This window comes from Manis javanica, chromosome 7 (genome assembly GCF_040802235.1).
Source record: "Manis javanica isolate MJ-LG chromosome 7, MJ_LKY, whole genome shotgun sequence".
Classification (NCBI taxonomy): Eukaryota; Metazoa; Chordata; class Mammalia; order Pholidota; family Manidae; genus Manis; species Manis javanica.
In genome coordinates, this window is record NC_133162.1 from 8,610,873 (window position 1) to 8,633,606 (window position 22,734).

General features: G+C 46.3%; 1 protein-coding gene across 2 annotated transcripts; it reads right to left on the reverse strand.

Annotated features, from left to right (window-relative positions):
• Positions 1–555: 555 nt before the first annotated feature.
• On the reverse strand, positions 556–9,920 carry LOC118971145 (spermadhesin family member). 2 transcript variants are annotated; one of them, XM_073240249.1, is made up of 6 exons: positions 9,789–9,920; positions 8,546–8,731; positions 3,868–3,919; positions 2,478–2,504; positions 1,689–1,730; positions 556–804 (listed from the first exon to the last, which is right to left on the reverse strand). In XM_073240249.1, exons 2-6 carry the CDS (start codon positions 8,619–8,621, stop codon positions 732–734), a joined length of 270 nt encoding a protein of 89 aa, XP_073096350.1. In that variant the 5' UTR covers positions 8,622–8,731; positions 9,789–9,920; the 3' UTR covers positions 556–731. The 2 variants fall into 2 exon arrangements, 1 of the variants encoding a protein (XP_073096350.1); XR_012132980.1 differs by having other exon boundaries at positions 784–804; positions 3,868–4,042.
• Positions 9,921–22,734: the final 12,814 nt, after the last annotated feature.

Consider the following 22,734-nt stretch of genomic DNA (forward strand, 5'->3'; position numbering starts at 1 on the left):
AGACCTCAGAGAGTTTACTCTGGTCTCAGTCTCCCATGGACAAACATAAGACTGAAGATGCTGGCTTCCAGAAGCAGCCTCAGGCATTCCTTCCCGGCTGAGCCCTTGCATCTGTCCACGGGCAATCTGGCGCTAGTCTCTGGCCACACTGGTCAGGAAATGCTGACTCTGTGTCTCTTATCAGCTGTGTCACTCTTTTTGGAAGCTTTTAGGAGACTCATCCCCTCACTGTAGCATAATTTGGTCCTGGCTAGTGAGGAACAAAACAGTAACCCATTCTCACCAAAATATTCTTAATCTTCAACCCCATTGCCAGAGCGCAGGAGAAACCCAGCCCAGGGGCTCATTTGTGTGTCTGTAGCTTTTTCTCGTGCTCAATAGAAAGAGCAAGTAGGCAGCTCTCGTGCCCTAGATGTGCCCAGAGGAGACTGTATCTTATCTTAAACGCCATCCAAAGTTGTTCCCATCACTCCAAGGGATGCCTGAGTCTCCTGCACTGTGAAATGAGGGTTTTCAAATGTAAGACAATGCAGTTTAGGTGAAGAGAGACTTTATTCAAACTGATTATAGTAATAAGTAGAATGCTGTGATCACAAGATCGGCAAGGATCTCACAGGTCAGGAGAAAGGAATTTTCCCTTACAGGGAGGAGGGCAGAAGGCTCCGAAGGATGGAGGGTAGGCACGGGTTGAGCAGCTGTGATCAGCTGATAAGGAATGTCTCTCCTCGTGGTCAGCAGATTCCAGAAGTTTGCTCTGCTTTGCGATGCTTGTTCGCCATTGGTGTTGAGGCAGTCTGCCCCATCCTGTGGGGAGAAGGGCTGCTAAACTCGAGTTTATTTAAATCCATTTACAAGTATTTCTACTGACACATGGAGAAAAACAGTTCAGCTAATCACTGATGAGGAAAGATGAAGAATTTCAGGGACTGTCTGGGGTTGCCTAGAAGAAGAAGGGGTCATATGTCGGTCTCCTCTAAGTTATTTGGGGAAAAGAGGTCTTTGTGGTAAGAAGTCCCTAGGACACAGAGGGTCCGGTAAGGAGCAGGGGCGGTCAGAACCTTCGTGTTTCCCAGAATCACAGGGCTTGAGTGATGTTCACCATTATCAGGATAAGAAACGCCTGCTGTAGGGGTGTTCTAGAGTCAGCGGCGGCCAGGTAGGTAAAGTGCTTACTCCATACATTGCACATTTTAAGCATCAGGTAAATAAAAACATGAAGTTGCCTGTATGATGAGGAAACCCTTCTTCCCTCCAGCCCACCCCCCTCAAGCTGCGTCCCCCCAATGCTCTCATTTCTGACACTGAGACGGTGGGTGACTCTCAGTTCTGCAGGTCCCAGCCATCTGGAGGCGGCGCCATCCTGTGGGACAATCATCCATGGGAGGCAGCTCCCTCCCCTGCCTGGTGAGGCTGTGCACACCCGAGGCCCCAGGAAGCTGCCTGGGCTGCAGAGGAGGTGATGGTGGAGGGGGCAGGAGAACAGGGAGGGAAACTCAGGAAATCTACAAGAAAGGAGGATTTATGGATTGTGAAGGCTGAAGAGAACAGCAAGGTACTTATGACATTGTTTCGGCACCAAATGTCTCATAGGCGTGCGCAGTTCCCAGCAAGCCATTCGCATTTCACCCAAAAGCACAGAATCCCTCTATGAGGAGAGAGAAAGGTGAAATAATATTGCCCACGCTTACCTTTTCTCCTCCCAGGTATGCGAATGGCTGCTGAAAAGTTGCCTAGACAGAAAAGCAAAATGAAAGCCTGGAAGTTACTGATGCATCAAGGCACAAAAATGGGAAACGCAGAGCATGCTGGGAGGCAGAACTTGAGTGCCAGAGAATGGTTCTGGACACAGACAGGAGAGAGGCCTGATCACATGTAGGGAAGAGCAGAAAGATCTGCTACACCTTCCTCGGGGTGTACGAGGATCCAAATAATTTTTTTGTAAATAACTCAATCTGAATCTGACACCTCATAATCACTCAATAATGAGTGAATGGATCAATCAACAATGGCCTGAATCCCCAGGAGACCCTTCTTCCCTCCACCTGCCTCCTTATGGCTGCATCCTTCCCTGTCCCCTGGATGCTCTCATTCTTGACACTGAGATGGTGGCACCCTCAGCTCTGTAGCTCCAGCCATCTGGAGGTGGCTCCATCCTGTGGGACACATGCTGGCAGGATGCGGCCCCTTCCGCTGCCTGCTGAGGCTGTGCACACAGGGGGCCCCAGAGGGCTCGGGGGGAGGTAATCGGAAGGAGGGGACCAGGAAGCAGCCTTGACAGGTCAAGGTTTGCTAGGGCTGAAGTAGATTGTCAGTCTCAGAAACACTTTGGTCCTTTGGGCAAGAACGTGTCCCTGGCACATGAATACAACATGTCTCTAGTACATGTGATTCCAGGTGAGTCATTCAGACCCCAACCACAGAACATATATTCTCTATGTAAGGAGAAGGAGAAGTGAAATAACATCGCTCACACTTACCTCTTATCCTTGGTGATTCGATTACATCTGAAAGACATCAGAACAGAAAAACAAAATGAAAAGTTGGAAGTTATATTTATGGGTCAAAGTATGGAAATGGAAAACCCACTCCTCTGTGAAGAGCAGCTGAGTGGCCAGGGGTGGTGCTGAGCAGGAATAGGAGAGAGCACTTCTGTCCCCACCCCAGGGACAAGCCTGGTCACACATGGCAGAGCAGAACAAAGGTCTGCCCTCAGCATGCAAAGACTAACTCATTCCTGCCTTCTTTTTTCTTGATTCCACTCAATTAAATTACAATGTTTCCACTCAGGAGCCACAGTGAGAAAAGTCAACTCTGACCAGGGTTACCAGCTGGTCCCAAAATGACCAGGAATTGACCTGGTTCAGCACTGAAAGACCTGTGTCCCAGGACCTCATTCCTGGCTAAACTAGGAAAGTTGATCATTCTAACTCTGACCTATACATTGCTTTTGTTATAAATTCTGTAATAAGATTGATGATCAATTTGTTGGTGGAGTAAACCAATTGAATGAAATTTTCCAGCGAGGAGATATGAGGCATCTTAATGTTTAGATATTTCACCATTTCAGGCACCCGAGTTAGGTGCTTGGATCCAGGAGTTCTTACTGCAATCACAGGGCCTCCCGCAGTTGGCAGGGCACTCTGGATTGCTTTCCCGACCTAACTCACAACAGCCTCAGAATCAGACGAGTGTGAGCCACAGTCCCTGAGGGCATTCAATGGATGGCTTTGACCAAGTTATTCACCCTCTTTACCTCAGGTTTCTCATCTGTAAGATGGATATCGCAACACTAATGACGTAGAATTCTTTTAAGAGGACATTGATGAGCTGTCCAAGGTACCCAGAGAAATACCTTGAATATCGTTAAGTGCTGAAAAGTATTACCTGGTTGTCATCATCATTGTCTATTTAATGTTCTCTTGTTCTATCCCCTAATTCTAAATGAGGTAACCAAATTCAACAAAGATGAAAGTAATTACCTACGTGCACTTGAAAATTCTGTGTAAGAACTGAGACTAGAAGTTGTTATTTTTACATCTCTGGCTCCATTTGGCCTGCATTTGACTGGATCCTTTGTACCTGAAGACCAGAAACACACTGAATGGAAGCCAGGACTTAGCTGATATCATTCAATTTCAGGTGTTTTTGGGGACCTCACAGTCAAAACTGCACACCGTGCTACTGTGCTGTGTGCTGTGACCACAAGGGGACACGGCAGACGTGGGACCAGAACAGGAGCAGTACCCAAAGACCAGGAGCTGCTTTCTTCTCCAAAAATTTCCATGAGCTTTAGGACACCTATAAATCTCCAAGCAAATATTCAAACAAGAGGAAAAGGGACTCAGAAGGAACCCCTGCTCCACCTACCTTGGGAATCTAGTAGTGGGCATCAAAGAGTGCAGACTGGCAACCGGCATTTCTGGAGAATGACATGGTTAAGTAGTTGGAAAAGAGTCAGTAGAAGACAGACATGACTTGACAAATGATCCCAAGGGAACTGGGTCCATCAAGGACTTGCACCTGCTCATTCTGGCAGGCGAGGCTGTTGACAGAGGAAAAGGCAGGCATCAGTGTTTGGAATTGCATTCTTTCCACCAGGCAGCTGCCCAGCACCAGTGGGTGGACATCAGACAAGCACAGCCACGCTTGTGAGAGGGGAAAATCCACATGAGGACACGGAAGGGAGGCCATTCAGTTCTGACCGATGACGGTCTCCCCACACTTCCCAACTCCTGGAGTCCTCCCTCCACCTGGGCTGCAGGTGCCGTCAAGGTCTTCCAGGGAGCCCTTCCTATGTGTCTGAGTTGCTGAAGCAGAAATTTTAATCTCAGATGCCAGCTGTGTTTCGGGCCTTTACAAGTATCAAAACAAAGCCGACACAGTTGGGAGTTTCATGGGGCCCCCACCTCAGTGTCAGAGTGAGAAGCCCCACACCTGAGTGTGTGGGTGCTGTTCCGTGTTTCAGCCTCCTCTTCCTCTGGCAGATGGGGCCACCCGGCAGCCACCACTCGCCCTCCCTGACTCAGGGCAGACGTGCCAGGGGCGTCCAACCCTTCCCACTGTAGGACAACATGAACACGAGGCTGTCATACTCCCGCTGATGGCTCCCTCCTCTTTGTCCTTCCGTGCAGACCATAGACCCTTCAACACAGCATTTCTCATTCCTCTCCCTTACTTAGCGACCAGTAGGTCCCATGCTCACAGGAGAGAGGCCAGAGACTCTCACGGTCCAGCATGACAAGGGGAGGACCCCAGGACACACCGCTAGCACCCTTTATATCAGGTTGCTCTTGGCCCAACCTGAGTCCTTCCTCAGTGCCAGGACAGGCAGGTTCAGCAGCAATCTTTGACAAGGACAAAGGACTAATATAGGGACATTTCAAAACTGGCTCTCCTTTTGGTCCCTGGTGAAGTGGTGATGCAAAAAGCTCTGTCATCCCTGGCTCTCTCCTTACCTCCCCTCTTTCTCTGTGTCCCAAACCTGATCTCAGTACACTTCCTTTTTCAAAAGCATGGAGCAAGTTTGCTAAAATGATGCAAACCCTATTCTTGTCTCTAAGGTTCCAGAAAGAACCTACATAACCTACAGGTGGTCCCTATCACTCAGCAGGTCTGCAGAGACAGGGCCCTTAGTCACACAGATTACATCAGGTCTCATCTGCCACCGTGGGCTGCATTGGTTTCATCTGAAATTGATGGAAATGTGGCTCCCATGTCAAAACCTGTGAAGAATGTTCAGGAATAAAAACGCTCTGCGTTAATGATGTGCTGGAAATGCCTTCTGTTGCCCTATCATTACCTTCATTCATTTTTTCATCCATTCATTGAGTCATTCATTCAAAAAATATCTCTTTACCTCGAATGAGTTCCTGTTATCGTAGGACAAAAGCAAAAGCATCAGCAAGGATGTGCTACTTTTTTTATGCTTTAAGGACCAGCTTGAGATTTGCACGGGATACCTGGTAGCCGACAAAAGGAGAGATCCGAGCATCTGGGAGAAAGTCAGGGGACTTTATGAAAAAGTGAGCCGTTGGGCTGAATCCAGAAATACTCATGGAGGACCCCACTTGGAGGGCAGGTGAGTGTGGCGAAGGTCAGAGGCAGAGGGGAAAGTGCGAGCAAAGGCACGGAGATGCCGGAAGGTCTGGGGTGTCCAGACTCAGCGTGTGTGGCTCAGCAGAGACGGGGGAGGTGGTCAGAGGGAGGGGACACCAGGAGCCAGATGATGAAAGAATTCAAAACCTATGCTATGGGGAGTAAACTCTCTCCAAAGGCATGGAGCCCCCGCAGGGTTTTCAACCGAGCGTGGAAATGGGGCTGGATCGTGTTCAGACGCCTGCCCTGAATGGTGGAGGATGAGCTGGAAGAGGCCATCCCGATTCCTTCCCAGAAAACTACAGTAACCTCAGAAAGGAAGCTCACATCGTGAGCACTCCCTCGAGGAAGGGAAATCCCAGCAAAGCTTCCCGGGTTGGCTTCAGGAGGATGGTCCAGATACAGGCAGTGTCAGTCCCGAGAGAGCTGATGGTATCGCTGGACAGGCCTGTGAAGAGGCTCCCACATTCCCCAGACTCTGCAAACAGAAAGAAGGGGCCCAGAGGCTGTACACGGCAGCCCAGGCCTGGGGGGTACTGTGCTGTTCTTGGGGCCCAAACTGTTCTTGGTTCTCCAAACTTGCCAAAGTTCCAGGGGAACAACACAGGCCACCTAAGTCTGATGATTCCACAAAAAAATGTGGGTTTTCTGTGTACCTGTGAAAAATAAACGTTTGAATACTTTTCTCCTGTTACTATGTCTTTATCAGTTTAATTTTCAGACCCAGTCAGGGACCCTGGGAGGGCTGAGGAAACCTTTTCCTCTCCTTGAACAAATAAATCCATCAATGGTGTCATCCTCATGCGGCATCCTTCCCTGACACTGACATGTGACGCCCTCGGTGATGCAGTCTCGGGCCTTCTGGAGGGGCATCCATCCTGAAGCTGGTGGGAGGCGGCTCCCTCGCCTGCCTGGGGAAGCTGGGCACACAGGAGGCCCCAGGAGGCTGCCTGGGCTGCAGAGGAAGGGCAGTGGCTGGGAGGGGACCCGGAGGCAGGGGAGACGGTTAAGGGACTGCTATGGCTCAAGTAAACTGTCAGGTTCAGTCACTCCAAGTTCTCTTGGCCAAGACCGTGTCCCTGGCACACTTCATTCCCATGTGCAGAAGACACTGGGACTCCAGCCCCGGAGTACAATCCTAGGTGGGGAGGGGAGGGAAATAATGCCGTGTGTTCACGTGCCCTCTGGTTGTTCAGTAGAAACCAGTGTGGCTGAAAAGACACCAAAACAGAAAAATGAAAGGAAACTGATGGCTCAAAATACAGGAATGGAAGGCACACGGCCCTGCACACAGCAGCTGAGTGTCCAGGGGCGGTGCTGAGCACTAAGTGCGCTGCTGTCCCCTCCCCTGGGACAGGCCTGGTCACCCAGGGCAGAGCAGAATGAAGGTCTGCCCTCGGCATGCAAAGAAGAACTCACTCAGTGCTTCTCCCTCCTTTCCCCCAGCTCCATTAGACTGAGGTGCACTGGTCCCCCTCTGGAGCTAGAGCCAGAAAGGTCAGCTCTGACCTGAGTGGCCACTCGTCCAGCCGCCTGGCATTTCCCACTTACAGCACTGAGCGCCACGGTGTCAGGACACCTCTCTGTCCTTGGTAAACAGGACAGGTGGCCATCCTAACTCTGACCTGCACATCTCTGGTCAGTTCTATGACAAGACCAATGATCAGTTTCATGCTGGAGTAAACCATTTGAATATGCTTCAAGAAAGAAAGATTAACCATTTAAAAGGAAGTTTGACCATGTCAGGGACCCAAGTTAGGTCCTTGGATCCAGGAAACCTGGAGACAATCACTTGGCCTCCCACAGTGGGCATGCCCTGGGGCTGATCCTCACGCTGTGATGGAGTGTGCCCAGCACAGCTGAGGAATCAGAGGGCCCCGGGTCACAGTCCTTGTGGACATTAGAGGGGAATGGCTTTAGACATGCTATTTGCTCTCCGTGAGCCTTGGGGGGACCAAGCCTAGATACATAGAACTTGTTAAGATGAAATTTCATAACCTCCCCAAAGTTTTCAGAGGAGTCCCTGGAGTCTGGTAAGTACTGGCTGTTCCCATTATTATGTACCAAATTGCTTTGCTACATCATTTCTATCTTCAGTTTATAAATGAGCAAACCGAAGTCAAAATGGGTGAAATGACTTATCTAAAGCCACGTGGTGAGCAGGCGTCAGGAGAGGGAGTAGAACACTGGCACTGTTTCCCCTCGGGCTCCTTCTGGCCAGAGGTCAGCTGGACTCTTTAATCAAAGACCCTGAACATGCTGACCAGAAGCCAGGACTCTGCTGACAGTATCATATTATTCAATCTCAAGGATTCTCTGGGAACATAGAGTTTCTGGAACTGCAATACTAAGTCACATGCTTATTGTGTGCTGTTAACATATACTGATATATTATAAATATGCACACATGTATAAATACAGTTACATGTAGAAGCAGATACACCTATGTGTACATATACAACATATACATGTATAATACATTATATAGTTATGTAATATATATTTACATATTGTATATTATGTTTTATATATTATAATATTTAATGCATGTAATTTTATAATACAATATATATACATATATATAATGCATTAAATATACTAGGCACACAGGAAAAATAAATAAAAAAATGCTAAATGACATATAATGATATCAATAGAGGGAGAAGATTCTTTTGCTGAGGTGTATATGCCCCGATATTTGGATGAAGAAACAACTTGGAAAGATACTGCGTCTGGGCATGTAGAAATGCTGAGAGAGAACGTATCTGTAATGACAGGACCTATGAATGTTTTGGGAGAGGGTCATAGGGTCCCACTGACTCCCTCTCACTCAGTAAATGTCCAACTGAGTGATGACTGAACTTTATTTAAATAGTCACATGTGCAGCCACATGCACAGCATGTCACAAAGCCAGGAGAGAGGGACATCAAAGGATCCTCTCTCACTTACCTTCTAGATCACCATAGTAATATGCATCAAAGAAATTGGGCGGCTTGCTGGAATCTGTGGGATACTGGACGGTCATGATGTTGGAAGATGGTCAGTAGACTGGAGAGAATCCTGGACAAACTTTCCCAAGGAAATTGGACCCGGAAGTCCATCAGGATTTCTACCTGCTCGCTCGCACAGGTGAGGCTATGGGGGAAGGAGAAAGGCAGGGATTAGTGTTTGGAATCACTGTTTCTTCAGCAGACGGTCTCTCTCCACCAATGACTGGACACCAGATGGCACCAGCCTTGCTCATGAGAAGTCCAAGGCCGGATGAAGACAAGGGAAGGAAAGTTCACCAGTTCCACTGAAAAGACAACAGCCACCCCAGGACCGTCTCTCCTCCCTGGAAGGCCTTACCCTCCATCTGGGCAGGAGGTGTCTTCAGGGTCACCCAGGGAGTCCTGCCTATGGTTCTGAAAAACCAATGAAGGAATTTTTATCTCAGACATCAGCTGGGTTTCAGGCCTCCACAAGAGTCGAAATATAGTCACCGAGGTGCTGTGTTTCCTTTTGCCAAGGCAGCTATGCCAGGGTGACAGGCCCAGACACGAACGTGTGGATGTCCCTCCTCAGTGTCTGCCTCCCCTCCTCTGTAGGATGGGGTAGGGAAGTGGGGTACGGCCCTGACAGCCAAAGCTTACCCTCCTTACGTCAGAAGAGAGGAGAGAGGGGTGTCCAATTTCAACTAATGTAAAACAAACTGCACATGGGGTGCTCTCAGTCATGGAAGTATCCCCACTTCTTTCTCCCCATACTTTTCAAGACATTATCCCCTACCCCTTATCCTTACTTAGCCACCAGCGTGTCATGCTCACAAGGACAGAGAGTAGAGCCTCTTTGGGTATAAGAAGACCATGTGTGGGACATCTCAGTACCTCACACATGCTGGAACCTTAATACTAGTTTGCTTTTGACCCAGTCTGAGTCCTTCCTTGGTGCCAAGGATAATCAGATCCAAAACAATCTTTCAAAAGGACAAAAAAAATTTGGGGGTGGGGTGAGTCTTCAGGAGCCCATCATGAGGATTTTGCAAACGGTTTATCCAGAAGACAGGGAGGCACTGAAGCATTTTTAGTGGAGAGTAAAAGAGTCCATTTTTTTAGGTGCCTCTGGGGTAGGTGAAGGGTGAATCAGTGAAGGCCAAAAAGAGCTCTTCCCATGAAATTACGTCATCAAAGAAAATCATGTCCTAAGTACTCACTTGACGGCTGGAAATGTCGGGTGGACTCTCTCTCTTGGCTTCATCATGGTGGTCCAGACACAAGAAATTTTGAGACTGACCGAATTTATGATCCTTCCTGATTGATCTGTGATGACGCCTCCACAGGCACCAGGCCCTACAAGAAGCAGATTATGACGAAGGGCTCCAGGGCAGCTCCAAGTCTGGGGGATTTACCATTCATGCGGCCCTAATGGTTATTGATGGTCCTAACTTTTCAGTTCTCCCAAAGAAAATGCACATAATGACCAACTCTGATGAGCCCACAAACCACAACCTCTACAACTTTCACAGTGGAGACCCCCAAAGTGCTAGCTGACACAGATCCCAGCGATCTGCTCCACAGAGGATGCCAGCAGCTTTGGACACTAAGGTGACCAGAAGTCATTGCTGCTGTGGAACCCCAAGAGAGGGAGACACTGGTGTGCCCCCACCTCAGAAGGAGCTGAGTTGCACCTTACTGGGACCAGGGCTGCCAGCCCACCTGCCAACTCGGTGCACCACCTAGACCCCAGAGCCATACCCACTCCATGTGCACCATTACCTGGCTCTCTGATAGAGCTTGTGCCCATATCTCAGGCAGCACAACCACCATGGCTACAGGATAGCTAGCATCCAGGACAACAGAGCTGCTGTCTCTGCTCAAATACCTTTGATCAGACCAAACTCCATGGCCACTCTGAATGCTCCACACAACAGTCACTAGTGTCATCACCACCACTACAAGGGTGCCTGTGAGCCAATCCCAGTGTCAGTAGGGATCCCCTTGGCCACACAATCACACACAGAAGAAAAGGAAACAGAAGGTCCTCAGCAGACTTTGTCACTAAAATCCCCAGTAACCCTCATTTACTACTGCAGATACCTGCAGCCTTAGTCACTGAGGACCCCTTCAATCCTCCCCAGTGCTGAGCTCAGCTGGCTGAGCTTCATGGAGACTACACTGCTGGATCAGAACTAGCACATCTCACCCAGCTAGTGTCCTCACACCCACAAATAGGAGAAGATCTTTCTCCAACAAAACCAGTCCTTAAAATCTGGAATATGTGACTGCCCTTCAAATGCATACAGAAATGTGAAGTTACTAATAACAACAAAAATAAGGAAACTTGATGCAACCAAAAGAACACAATAATTTTTCAGTAACTCATGCCAAAGAAATGGAGATTTACATATTGCTGAACAAAGAATACAAAATAGTTGTTTATGGAAAGTACTGCAAGTTACAGGAGAACACAGACAGGCCACTCAATGAAATCAGGAAAACAATCAAGAACAAACAAGAAGCTCAACAGAGTGATAGAAATCATTTTTAAAATCTTTAAGATGAAGATTGTAATGAATTAAATAAAAACTGCAATACAGAGCATCAATACCAGACTTGATCTGTGAACTTGAACATGGGTCATTTGAAATTATCCAGGAGAGAATGAAAAAAAAGCGAAGAAAGTCTGTGTGACTTAGAGGACTTCATCAAGTGAACTTATGTTCACATTATGGGAGTCCTGGAATGAAAAAATAGAGAAGAAAGGCTTGAAAGATTATTTAAAGAAATAATGCCTGGAAACATCCCAAATCTGGGAGAAATATGGTCATCCAGGTACATGAAACTCATAAGTTCCCAAACAGATTCAATGAAGGCTTCACTGAGACACATTATAATAATGTTATCAAAAATTAAAGTAACAGAATTGTGGAAATTGTAAGAGAAAAGAAGCACATTTCATATAAGGGAACAACCATAAGACTATCAACAGATTCTCAACAGAAACCCTGTAGGTCATGAGAGAGAGTTTAAAATGCTCAAAGGAAAAACTGCCAACCAAGAACACTTTACTCAGAAAAGCTATCCTTTAGAAATTAAGGAGACATAGAGACTTTCCCACACAGGCAAAAGTTGAGGGAGTTTATAACCACTAGACTTCCTTTAAAAGAAGTGCTAAAGAGAGTTCTTGAAGCTGAAATGGAAGTTCATTAATTAATAACATGAAAAATACAAAATTATAAAACTCACTGGTAAAGATAGATATATAGTTAAACTCACGATGTTGTAATATTCTAACAACTCTAGAATAAAAATTAAAGGACAAAATATTAAAAATAACTACTTACAACAATTTTCCAATGGGTAAACAATATAAAATATATATAATTTTTTATATCTAAAACAAAATGTTGGGAGAGAAAGTTGAGGGTAGAGTTTTTGTGTTCATGTAAAGTTAACTTTTTATCAACTTAGAATAACCCTAGGGCATCTTATGTAAGTCACAGTAACCACAAAGGAACACCTAGAGTAGATACAGAAAAGGTAAAGTAAACAAAGCATACTACTAGGGATAATCAAATATGAAAGGAATGAAGCAAACAAGAAGAAAGTACCAAAGAAACTATAAAATAGCCAGAAGACAATGAACAAGATGGCAATAGTAACTCTACCTATTAATAATTACTTTACATGGAAATAATTATATTCCCCAATCAAAATACATGGAGTGGCTGAATGGGTTAAAATGACAAGACCCAAGTATGTGTTGCCTATAAGAGACTCACTGAGGCTTTAAGGATACAATAAGGCTGAAAGTGAAGGGACAGGAAAAGATATTCCATGCAAATGGAAACCAAAAGAGTACAGAGGTAGCTATACTTATGTCAGACAAAATACACATAACTGTAAGTAAAAAACTGTAACAAGTGACAAATAAGGTAATTACACAGTAATACAAAAGTTAATTCATCCCAAGGATATAACACTTGTAAATATATGTACCCAAAATCAGAGTGTCTAAATATATTAAGCAAATATTAACAGATCTGAAGTGAGAAATAGAGAGCAATGTAACAATAGTAGGGGACTTCAGTACCCCACTTTTAACAGTGGGTAGATCACACATTCAGAATATCAGTAAGGAAACATTGGACTAGAACTACAAATGAACCTAACTGATGTATACAGACCATTCCATCTAACAGTAGCAGAATACATGTTCTTCTCAAGTACACATGGAACTTTCTCCAGGATAAATCATATATTAGGCTAAAAAACAGGTCTTTAAAATTTTAAGAAGATTGAAATCACAGCAAGTATCTTTTCTGACTATAATGGTATTAAACCATAAATCATTAATTAACAGGAGTGAAGCTGGAAAATTCACAAATATGTAGAAATTAAACAACACTCCCTTGAACAACCAATAGGTCAAAGATGAAACCAAAAGAGAAATAAAAAACTATATTAAAAGAAAAAACAAAAATGGAAATGCAACATACCAAAACATATGGAAAACAGCCAAAGAAGTTCTAAGGGAGAAGTGTATAGTGATAAATGTGTTAAGAAAAAAGAAAAAAAAATCTTTAAAAAACCCCTATCTTTATACCTCAAGGACATAGAAAGAAAAGAACAAACCAAGTCCAAAGTTAGCGGAAGTAAGGAAATGACAAAGATCAGGTCAGACGTGAATAAAAGAAACTTGAAAAACAATAGAAAAGATCAATGAAACTGAGGATCATTTTTTGAAAGATAAACAATTGACAGACCTTTAGCCAGACTCATTAAGGAAAAAGAGAGAGGATTCAAATACAATTAGTAATGACAAGAGACATTACAACCGCTGTCACAGAAATACAAAAGTTCATAAGAAATTCTTGTGAACAATTATGTCAACAAATTGGAAAACCTAGAAGAAATGGGTAAATTCCTAGAAACTTATAATCTACCAATACTGAATTTTGAAGAAATGGAAAAGCTGAATAGAATAGCAGGAAAGAGGTCCAATACCAGATGACTTCACTAGTGTATTTTACTATATCTTTAAAGAAAAATTAACACCATCTTTGTGAAACTCTCCCAAAAATAGAAGAGGCAAGAACACTTCTAAACTTATTTGAAAAGGCCCCAGTTACCCTTATAACAAAGCCAGACAAGGACACTTTAAGAAAAGAAAATTATAAGCCAATAGCCCTGATGAATATAGAGGTAAACATTTTTGGCAAAATATTAGCAAACTGAACTCAACAGCACATTAAAAAGTTCATACACCGTGGCCAAATGGGTCATATCCCTGGGAGGCAAAGATGGTTTAACATGCTCAGATCAAGATGTATAGCACACCACATTAACAAAATGAGGGTCAAAAATCATATGATCATCTCAGAAAAGGCAAGAAAAGCACCGGACAGAATTCAACATCATTTCATAAGAAAATCTTTCACAAAATTGCTATAGAAGGAATAAAAGCCACGTATGACAAGCCCTCAGCGTATCATGCTCAATAGTTTCTCTGAAATCACGAACAAGGCAGGGATGCCCAATCTCACCACTGCTATTCAACATCATACTGGAAGTACTAGCCAGAGAAATTAGGAAAGAAAAAGCAATAAAAGACATCCCAATCAGAAAGAAAAGTATAATTGTCTCTATTTGTAGATGACATGATCTCATATACATAGTAAACCCTAAAGAGTCCCCAAAACTGTTAGAATAAACAATTCCAGTTAGAGGACATAAAATCAGCATACAAAGTCAGTTGCATTCCAATGCCTTAACAAGAAACTACGTGAAAGAGAAATTCAAGCAGCCATGCCATTTACAATAGTACCACCACCAAGCAAAGTCCTTAGGAAAAAACTGAACCAGGGAAATGAAAGACCTTTACACTGAAAACTGTAAGACATTGATGAAAGAGGTTAAAGAAGACACAAATAAACGGAAAGACATTATATTTTCTGAGATAGGAAGAGTTAATATTATTAAACTATCCATTCTATCCAAGTAATCTACAGATTCCATGCAATCCCTAACAAAATTCAAATGGCAGTTTTTACAGAATTAGAAAAAACAATTCTAAAATTTCTGTGGAAACACAAAAGACCTCAAATAGTCAAATCAATATTGATAGAGAAGAACAAAGCTGGAGACATCATATTTCCTGATTTTGAACTCTATTATAAAGCGACAGTAATCAAAGAGTGTGGTACTGGCATGAAAACCAACACACACAGCAATGGAACAGAACAGAGAGCCCAGAAATAAACCCACACATGTATGATCAAGTAACCTTTGACAAGGGAGCCAAAATACACAATAGAAAGAAGATAGTCTTCCTATTGTGCCAGGAAAACTGGGTATCCACATGCAAAAAAAGTAAAACTGGACCCTTACATGACGCACACACACACAAAAAACCCTCTAAATGGAATAAAGACTTAAAAGGAAGACCTCAAAATATAAAACAACCAGAAGAAAATGTAGGGGAATAATTCCTTGCTTTTTTCAAGTGCCTTGATTTGATGTTGGAAAATAATTTTTAGATACGATATCAAAAGCACAGGCCATAAAAGCAAAAATAAACAAGTGTGAATACTCAAACTAAAATGTTCAGGACAACAAAAGAAACAATCAACAAAATGTAAGGCAACTTACAGAATGGGAGAAAATTTTTGTAAACCACATATCTGATAAGGGGTTAATTTCCAAAGTATAAAAACTCAATAGAAAAAAAACCCCAAGTAGTCCCAATAATAAATGAACAAGGGACCTGAACAGACATTTTTCCAAAGAAGACAAATACCCAACAGGTACATGAAAAAGTGTTCATAATCACTAATCAGGGAAATGTTAATCAAAACCACAGTGAGGTATCACCTTACACCTGTTAGGATGTTTATTATCAAAAAGATAAGAGATAACAAGTGTTGTTGAAGATGCGGAGAAAAGGAAACCCTTCTGTACTATTGGTGGGAGTGTAAACTGGAAAACGGTATAAGGTTCCTCAAAAAATTAAAAACAGAACTGCCATTGATCCGGCAATCCCACTTCTGGGTATTGTTGGGGAGGAAGAAGTTTCCTCTACCCTTCAAGGTTTTTCTAGCTGGTCTAAGAACCAAACTGACATGAGACAGATAAACCAGAGAAAAAAACAAAATTTAATTTAAAGCCATATACATGGATTCCCAAGACAGGGAGCATGAGGTCTATACGTCATCCTGAACCAAGGAGAAGCGGTAGGGGTCTGAGACCTCAAAGGAAAAGGGAAGCAATTCACAGAAATATGAAAAGGGTAAATGTTTGATAAACAAAACACCTCATGGGCCAGCAGAAACAAGACAGCACAGAGAAATTTTAACAGACTTAGCCACATTCCTTCCCTGTCTACCCCACCTAGTTTATAATATAGCTGCTATGGTGACAGCTCTCCTCCAGGAGCAGTTAGTTCCTCCCTCTAGATTCTTTTTATGCAGCTTTGGAGGTGGGATGGAAAGAGGTTAAAGTATCTCCCTGAGTCTTTTGATGGTTTCCAGCTCCAAACAATCTGCATGTCACAATGGTCATGTTGGAGTGGCCTATTCTTGGTCCCTACAGTATATACCCAACAGAAGCAAAATCAATACCTCAAAGAGATGTCTGGAGAGAGATCCATGTTCATTGCAGCATTATGCATACTAGCCAAGATATGGAAACAACATTAAGTTTCTGTCCATAGATGAGAGGATAAATATGTGTATATATAAAATAGAATGCTATTCATATCATATATATAAAATGGAATCTTTTTTGGCCATAAAGAAGGAGATCCTGCCATTTGCAACAACATGATTGAAACTGGAGGGCCTAGTGCTAAGGGAAATAAGCCAGACACAAAAAGACAAATACTATATTGTATCACTTACATGTGAAATCTAAAAAAAAGAAGTCATATCATAGAAACAGAATTGAGGGGTGGCTACCAGAGGGTGGAGGGAAATGGGGAGATGCTGGTCAGAGTACAAACTTTCAGTTTTAAGATAAATAAATTCTGAGGAGCTAATGGATAGCATGGTGACTATTAATAATACTATAGTATATACTACAAATTTGCTAAGAGAGTAGGTGTTAAGTATGCTCACCCCACCCACCCCACCCACAATCAGAAAAAAAGGTAACTTAAGTATAGATGAATTAACTTGATTGTGGTTATCATTTTACAAGTATGTATATCAAATCATCATATTGTACACTTACACAATTTCATTCATCAATTATACCTAAATAAAGCTTAGGGGGTGGAGGGATGAAATTAGAAAACCTGTCTGAAGTTCATAATGTAATTTGAGTATGGTAAATGCCTAATCAAAGTTAACTGTTATCCACTCAATTGTTACCTTGTTTCTATCCTCAATTTGTTAATGAGTAAACCAAAGTCAGAAAGGTAAAAGGACTTAACCAAAAGCCACAGGGCAAGTATTTTTTATCTCACTGGCTCTTTTTGCCTTGAATTTGATTTCACGTGTTCTAATTCAAGACCACATGCGAGCTAACCGGAGCCAGGATTGGGCGGATAACATCATAGTGTTTGAGGATGTGCAAGTATGCACCCTGGTCCCACGCTTCCTGGGCAGAGAACCCCAGCAACAGGAAAAGGCTCATGTGGAGCAGGAGCAGCATGTGAAAAGTGAGAAGATGCAGAAATGTTAGTACTAGGACTTGTTTTTCTTCCATAAAATATCAGCTTCGAGCTCCAAGGGAAACATCTGCAACCATTCAACTGTCTGGAGAGAGAAGCTTTGCTTCGTGTGTGGTTTGTAGGAACCAGATGCCTTCCGTCCTGCTGTTCTCTAAGGCTTCTCCAGGAAGGGTGTCCTAGTGTAAGGTCCTGACAACTAGCTTTCTCGATTGTAATATTAAGTACCTGACATTAAGCTTTTGATTGCCAAGGTATCCATTTCAAAGACATTCATCTCCAATAAACACGTGACAGGCCACACAACTGCATAAGGAGCCAGGCTGCCCATCCATGAGGTTCCCCTTGTAGAAAGCCTTGGGTGGCCTACACAACTGACCACCTGAGTGGATTAGCCTTTTCCTTCCAGAACTTAATTCCTGATTTAATGTATTACATTCACCACAAAGTGGACCCAAGAACTGTAGTCACCCTACCCTCAACCCCAGTAAAAGGGGAACCCAGCCCCACACTCTCACTCTACCTGAAGCCTTGCGGTGTGGCCCAGACCCAGGATTGTAATAAACCATGTTTTTTCCAAGCTCCAGGGTGACTGTTGCTGAGGTGTGTGGGCGTGTCTGTGGGGGCAGCCACAGGTAGTAGGGCCCAGGCGATGCTCACAGGCATTCTGAGCCCACAGTGTTGCTCTGGATAGGCTGGGAGCAAGCCAAAGGCCCTGAGCTCTCTGACCTATTTATCCTGGGACCACATTCGGGGAGCACTCCATGCGGTTGGGTCCGTCAGAGCCAAGACAACGAGCCAAGGCCTCTTCTGTCCCCAGAGGAGGAATCGTGACCGACCATGAAGCAGCCGTCAGTCCCGACGATACTGGAGTGTGTTCAGATGCTCAGTCCAGGCCCCTCTCTTCCTGAAACACTCAAGGGGCTGTGAGGAAGCAGCTTCCCTGTGTTCACACTTCTTATGGTGCCTTATGCTCAGAACATTCTACTCTGGCTTCTCCAAACTTCCCATCCAGTAAGAACAGCATGAGCACCACCTGACTATGAGGCTTTCTGAGACCCTTCCAGCCGAGCCGGGCGCCTCATCTCTTAGTATGGGCGGCAGCTGCCAGCGCCTGAGGTGGGCACCCAGGGGCCTCTGCTTTCTGGGTGAGTGGCTTGCAGTCTGCCCCTGAATGACAGGCCTCTTTGGGAGAGAGGGTGTGTATTGTATACTTCACCACGTCACAAGGAGATGAATAACTTGTAGAAACCCAGACTGTAATCTGGTTTCATAAGAGTTTCCCACTTATCACATACATAGTATGTACACATATATGTATAACACACATTCTATTTCGTGTATACTATGTATACCACACATGTTAAATACACTAGAAAACACCAAAGGGATTATAATGAGATCAATAAAAGGAAAATTTCAATACTAACAGATATATGTCATATCATCAAGATGATACCTACAGTTTCAAAAAGAGATTTCGTATCAGTCACCCAAACCCCAAGATGTGGGCATGCAGAAATGCTGAGACAGAACCTCTGTATGCTGGAGAGGTCACAGGGGCACACTGACCATCCCTCGCCAGGTGATGGCCCAGTAGGACCTTGGTTCAACCTTATTCCTGTAGCAACACAACAGCCACATGCCCAGTGCCACATAGCCAGGCACAGAGAGGGGAGGGAGCACCAGCCTACTTACCACCTGGATCGCCATAGTAATATACACGGAAGAAAGAGGCTGGGGGCCAGCATTTCTAGAGTACTTGATGGGCATGGCGTTGGAAGAAGATAGATAGACCCATGGCAACCTACACAGAACTTCCCATAGGAACCAGATCCTGGGGGCCTGTTTTCAATTTTTAAATACTCTTCACTGCAGGTGAGGCTGTTGGGGCAGAGGGAAAGGGGGGCATGAGGGTTTGGAATCACCGCTCTGCCTGCACCAGGGACTGGGCACAATCACACAGCTTTGCCCTTATGTGTCAGGCTAAGTGGGGACCAGGGAAGGAGAGTCATTCTCTCTTTTGATGAAGGCACAGCCGGCCCAGGATGGTCACTGCAGGATACTCAGACACAGGAAAAGGCAAGACAAAGAGGGGCATCCACCACGATGCACACGTGGGACCTTTCCTACCAGCTTTGCCCTTGGGCAGCCTGAGTCCTTCCTTGGTGCCAAGGACAGTCAGATCCAAAATCAATCTCAAAGGACAAAGGGAAATGAGGGGGAAATTCACAATAACTCATCCTTCTGACCCTCAGAGAAATGGTGGTACAGAAATGCCTGGCCCCTCGCCCTGGCGGCAAAGTTTGGGTGGATGGGCCGGGCCCTGTTTTTGAGGTGGTGGCCGTCCCTAAGCCATCCTTCATCCCAGGTAGCACCTACACGAACTAGTAGGAATTCCAACCCCATAGCAGGTCTGGGCTGGCAGGGGCCCTGGGTCACCCAGATCTCAGCCCTGTCTTGGCACCCATCGTAAGCTGCGTGTGTGTGGCTGGGCTGGAACTGATGGAGATGCAGCTCCCATGTGAGAACCTTTGCAGACCGCCTGATGCAAAACTGCAGTGGCTCCTTCTGCATCAGAAATGCCCTGCGGCCTTACCGCCTCATGCACCCTTTCATTCATTCACTCACTCAATCAGTCACTCGTTACTTAAAAAAACATTCCTTGAGCCATGAAGGAAAGACTCCCATTCAGAAGCCACAAACATGGACACAAGCAAGGGCAACACGACACTGGACGGTCCGTCTAGAGTTTTGTGCAGGGAGCAGATGGGGCTGAAATCAGAGAAAACTGCCCAGGTGGAAGGGAGTCAGAACAGGAGCTGTAGGTGCCATGAAAAGTTAGTCCCCCAGCAAAATTGTGAAGTGTGAAACGGGGACCCAAGCAGCAGGAAGGGGAGTGGGTCAGGGGTCAAAGGTGTGTCGCGGGCAGAGGGGAGAGTGTGAGCGCAGCACGGAGCTGCTGCGAGGGCAGGGGTCCAGCCTCAGTGTGTGCTGGCTCAGCACAGGGAGGACGGGGGTGAAGGGGACAGAGGGACGGGATACCCAGCGGACACCACGCCGGCATTACAAAGCCACACAAGGGCAACCTTATGCAGAGGTGAGGGAGCCACTGAAGGGGCTCAGCCAGCCGTGAAATGGGTCAGAGCGCGTTTTGGATGTGTGTGGAGGCTGAACTGGAAGAGGTCCAGGTGGACCCTATCCCATACAACAACATCAGCCAAAAATACATCATGAACTGAGCGCTCACTTGAGGGCGGGCATTCCCGCAGCAACCTGATGGTCCGCTTTCATCTGGATGGTCCAGACACAAACAGTGTTTGGCCCGGCATAGTTGACGATTCTGCCCCAAAGGTGTGTGAGGACACCTCCACGGTCACTAGAACCTACACCAGAAGAAAAGGAATGCAGATCCCCGAAGGAGCCCCTGCCCCAGGAAGAGCAGGCTGCCCTGGGCCCACACCGTGCCCACCATCCGGCCCTCACGGTCCCATGATTGCATCCCAACCTTGATGACCCACACCCCATGGCCCACAAGCAAGGTGGGCATTTAGGTCTGACTCTCCCCACAACCCTCTCAGGGACCCCTAGCCATGAACCCGAATCGTCCTGAGGAGAAAACGAAGGTGCTCAACACCTGGCCAGCACCACGGGTCTGACGACCAGGAGTCACACACAGGAAGCAGGAAGGCGGCACCCACAGCTCACTCCGCGCCCCTGAAGCTGCCCTCCCAGGACGGGCCTGGGCAACAGCAGGTGGGCAGTGCTGCCCCGGGGGCCTGACCGTCACCCTCCGGAGGAGCCCTCACCGTGACCCTGCAGGACCCGGGGCCAGGACCCTGCTCAGGGACAGCACAGGCTAGAAGACTGAATGACATGCACAGGTGCTGAGCAGTGCAGTGCCAAGGGTGGCACCGAGCACCCAGGGAGGGACATTGCTGTCCCCACGCCTGGGATAGCCTGGTCTCACAGGGCAGAGCAGAACGAACAGCTGCCCTCAGCAGGCGAAGACTGGCTCATTCAGTGCTTTCACCTGTGTCTACGATTAGCTCGGTGAGTGGACAGGGATCCCGCTCCTGAGCACAGTCAGGGAAGGCAGCTCTGAGAGGCTCACCAACTTCCCCGGGGCCCTGGGATTGCCCAGGATTACGTCTGAAAACCTCTTCTCCCAGGAAGCCTCTCAGTCCTGCCTCACCAGCACAGTGGTCACCCTCACAGCACCTGAGCTCTGCTTGAAAATTCTGTAATGGGACCAGGGATCAATGGGCTGATGGAGGAAACACACAGAATCACATCATCAGCTGAGAGAATGACCCAGCTTCATGTGTGAAGTTTCCCCCCATCAGGACCTGAGGGGGTGTTTGGGTCTGAGAGGCCTGCTTACTCTCATTGGCCTCCATGGTTGGCACTCCCTGTGTCTGATGCCCACAAGGTGACAGGTGGGCACAGCTCAGCTTAGGAACCAGACGCCCTGGGCACATCCTGTGGGCTGAGAACTGGACGGCTTTGGGTGACTTACTTGCTCAGCCCAAGCCTCTGTCCACTCCTCTGTGAAGGGGACCCTGGGAGAACTGCTGGTGGGCTCAGCAGGATGATCCACACATACCAGGCTCAGCGTCCAGACCAGAGAAGCTCTGTACAAAGGCCCCTGGCAAGGTCAGCACTGTGGGACATCCATTTCACTCCCCAGACAGAGGACATTCCTCCCTGGGGACATGTGGATCCACATGGTGCTCCACATCCTGTCTGGGGCTAAAGCTCAATGGGAGACTGAGCCCATCCAGCCTCCCAACCAGGCCCTGAGGCTGCCCTGGTCTTCCCGGGGGCCTGGAAAAGTCCCCCCCCCACACGGCCTCTTGTCCTCTCTCCGGTCTTGGATGAGGAGTGACAAGTGGGCCCCAGAGGGAGGTGGAGGTGGCTGCTGTGCACTCGCCACCACGCTGAGGGTGAGGCCAGCTCTCAAGGGAGGCACAGCAAGGGAATGGGGGGACGCAAGTGCCGAGCCCCTGGAGATGTCAGCCCCGCAGCACCACACGTCCTGTAAAGCAGGCAACATCTGTCCTTGCTGTGTAAGGCAATTTGAGGTGGGCTTTCTGTCACATGCAGCACAAAGCAACCTCAGCCCTCCAAGGTCTCCTGAATCCCAGAAGGTCAGTGCGTGCCCCGTGGGGAGTCTTAGAAGAACAGCAGTCTATCTTGAGTTTGAGCCTCCAAGCTGAGCAGACCTGCACCGGCCCTACGCTTTTGGAGATTCCAAACAGCTTGGACATGTTTTTGCACAGAGCCCTTTCTTTCCATGTCCTCCTGACCAAATGTTAGCCTCAGCCTCTCTGAAGCCCTTCAGCATCTATGCAGCCCTGCTACTTCAGGGAGGGCCTCACCAAAACCTCTCCAAGCCAGCCAAAACCCTGTGAAAACACGACCCAGCCAATATGAAGAGTGATCAGAGGGCAACATGCAAAATATCACTCTTGGAAAACCCATACTGAAAT

Bases quoted from the DNA above. Each gene is read 5' to 3' on its own strand.
- LOC118971145 (XM_073240249.1), bottom strand. From the start codon at position 8,621: ATGACCGTCCAGTATCCCACAGATTCCAGCAAGCCGCCCAATTTCTTT. The intron at 3,920-8,545 runs GTAAGTGAGAGA...GTCATTCTCCAG, and splicing joins TTACTATGGTGATCTAGAAG to AAATGCCGGTTGCCAGTCTG. The intron at 1,731-2,477 runs GTAAGTGTGAGC...TTTTCTGTCTAG, and splicing joins CGAATCACCAAGGATAAGAG to GCAACTTTTCAGCAGCCATT.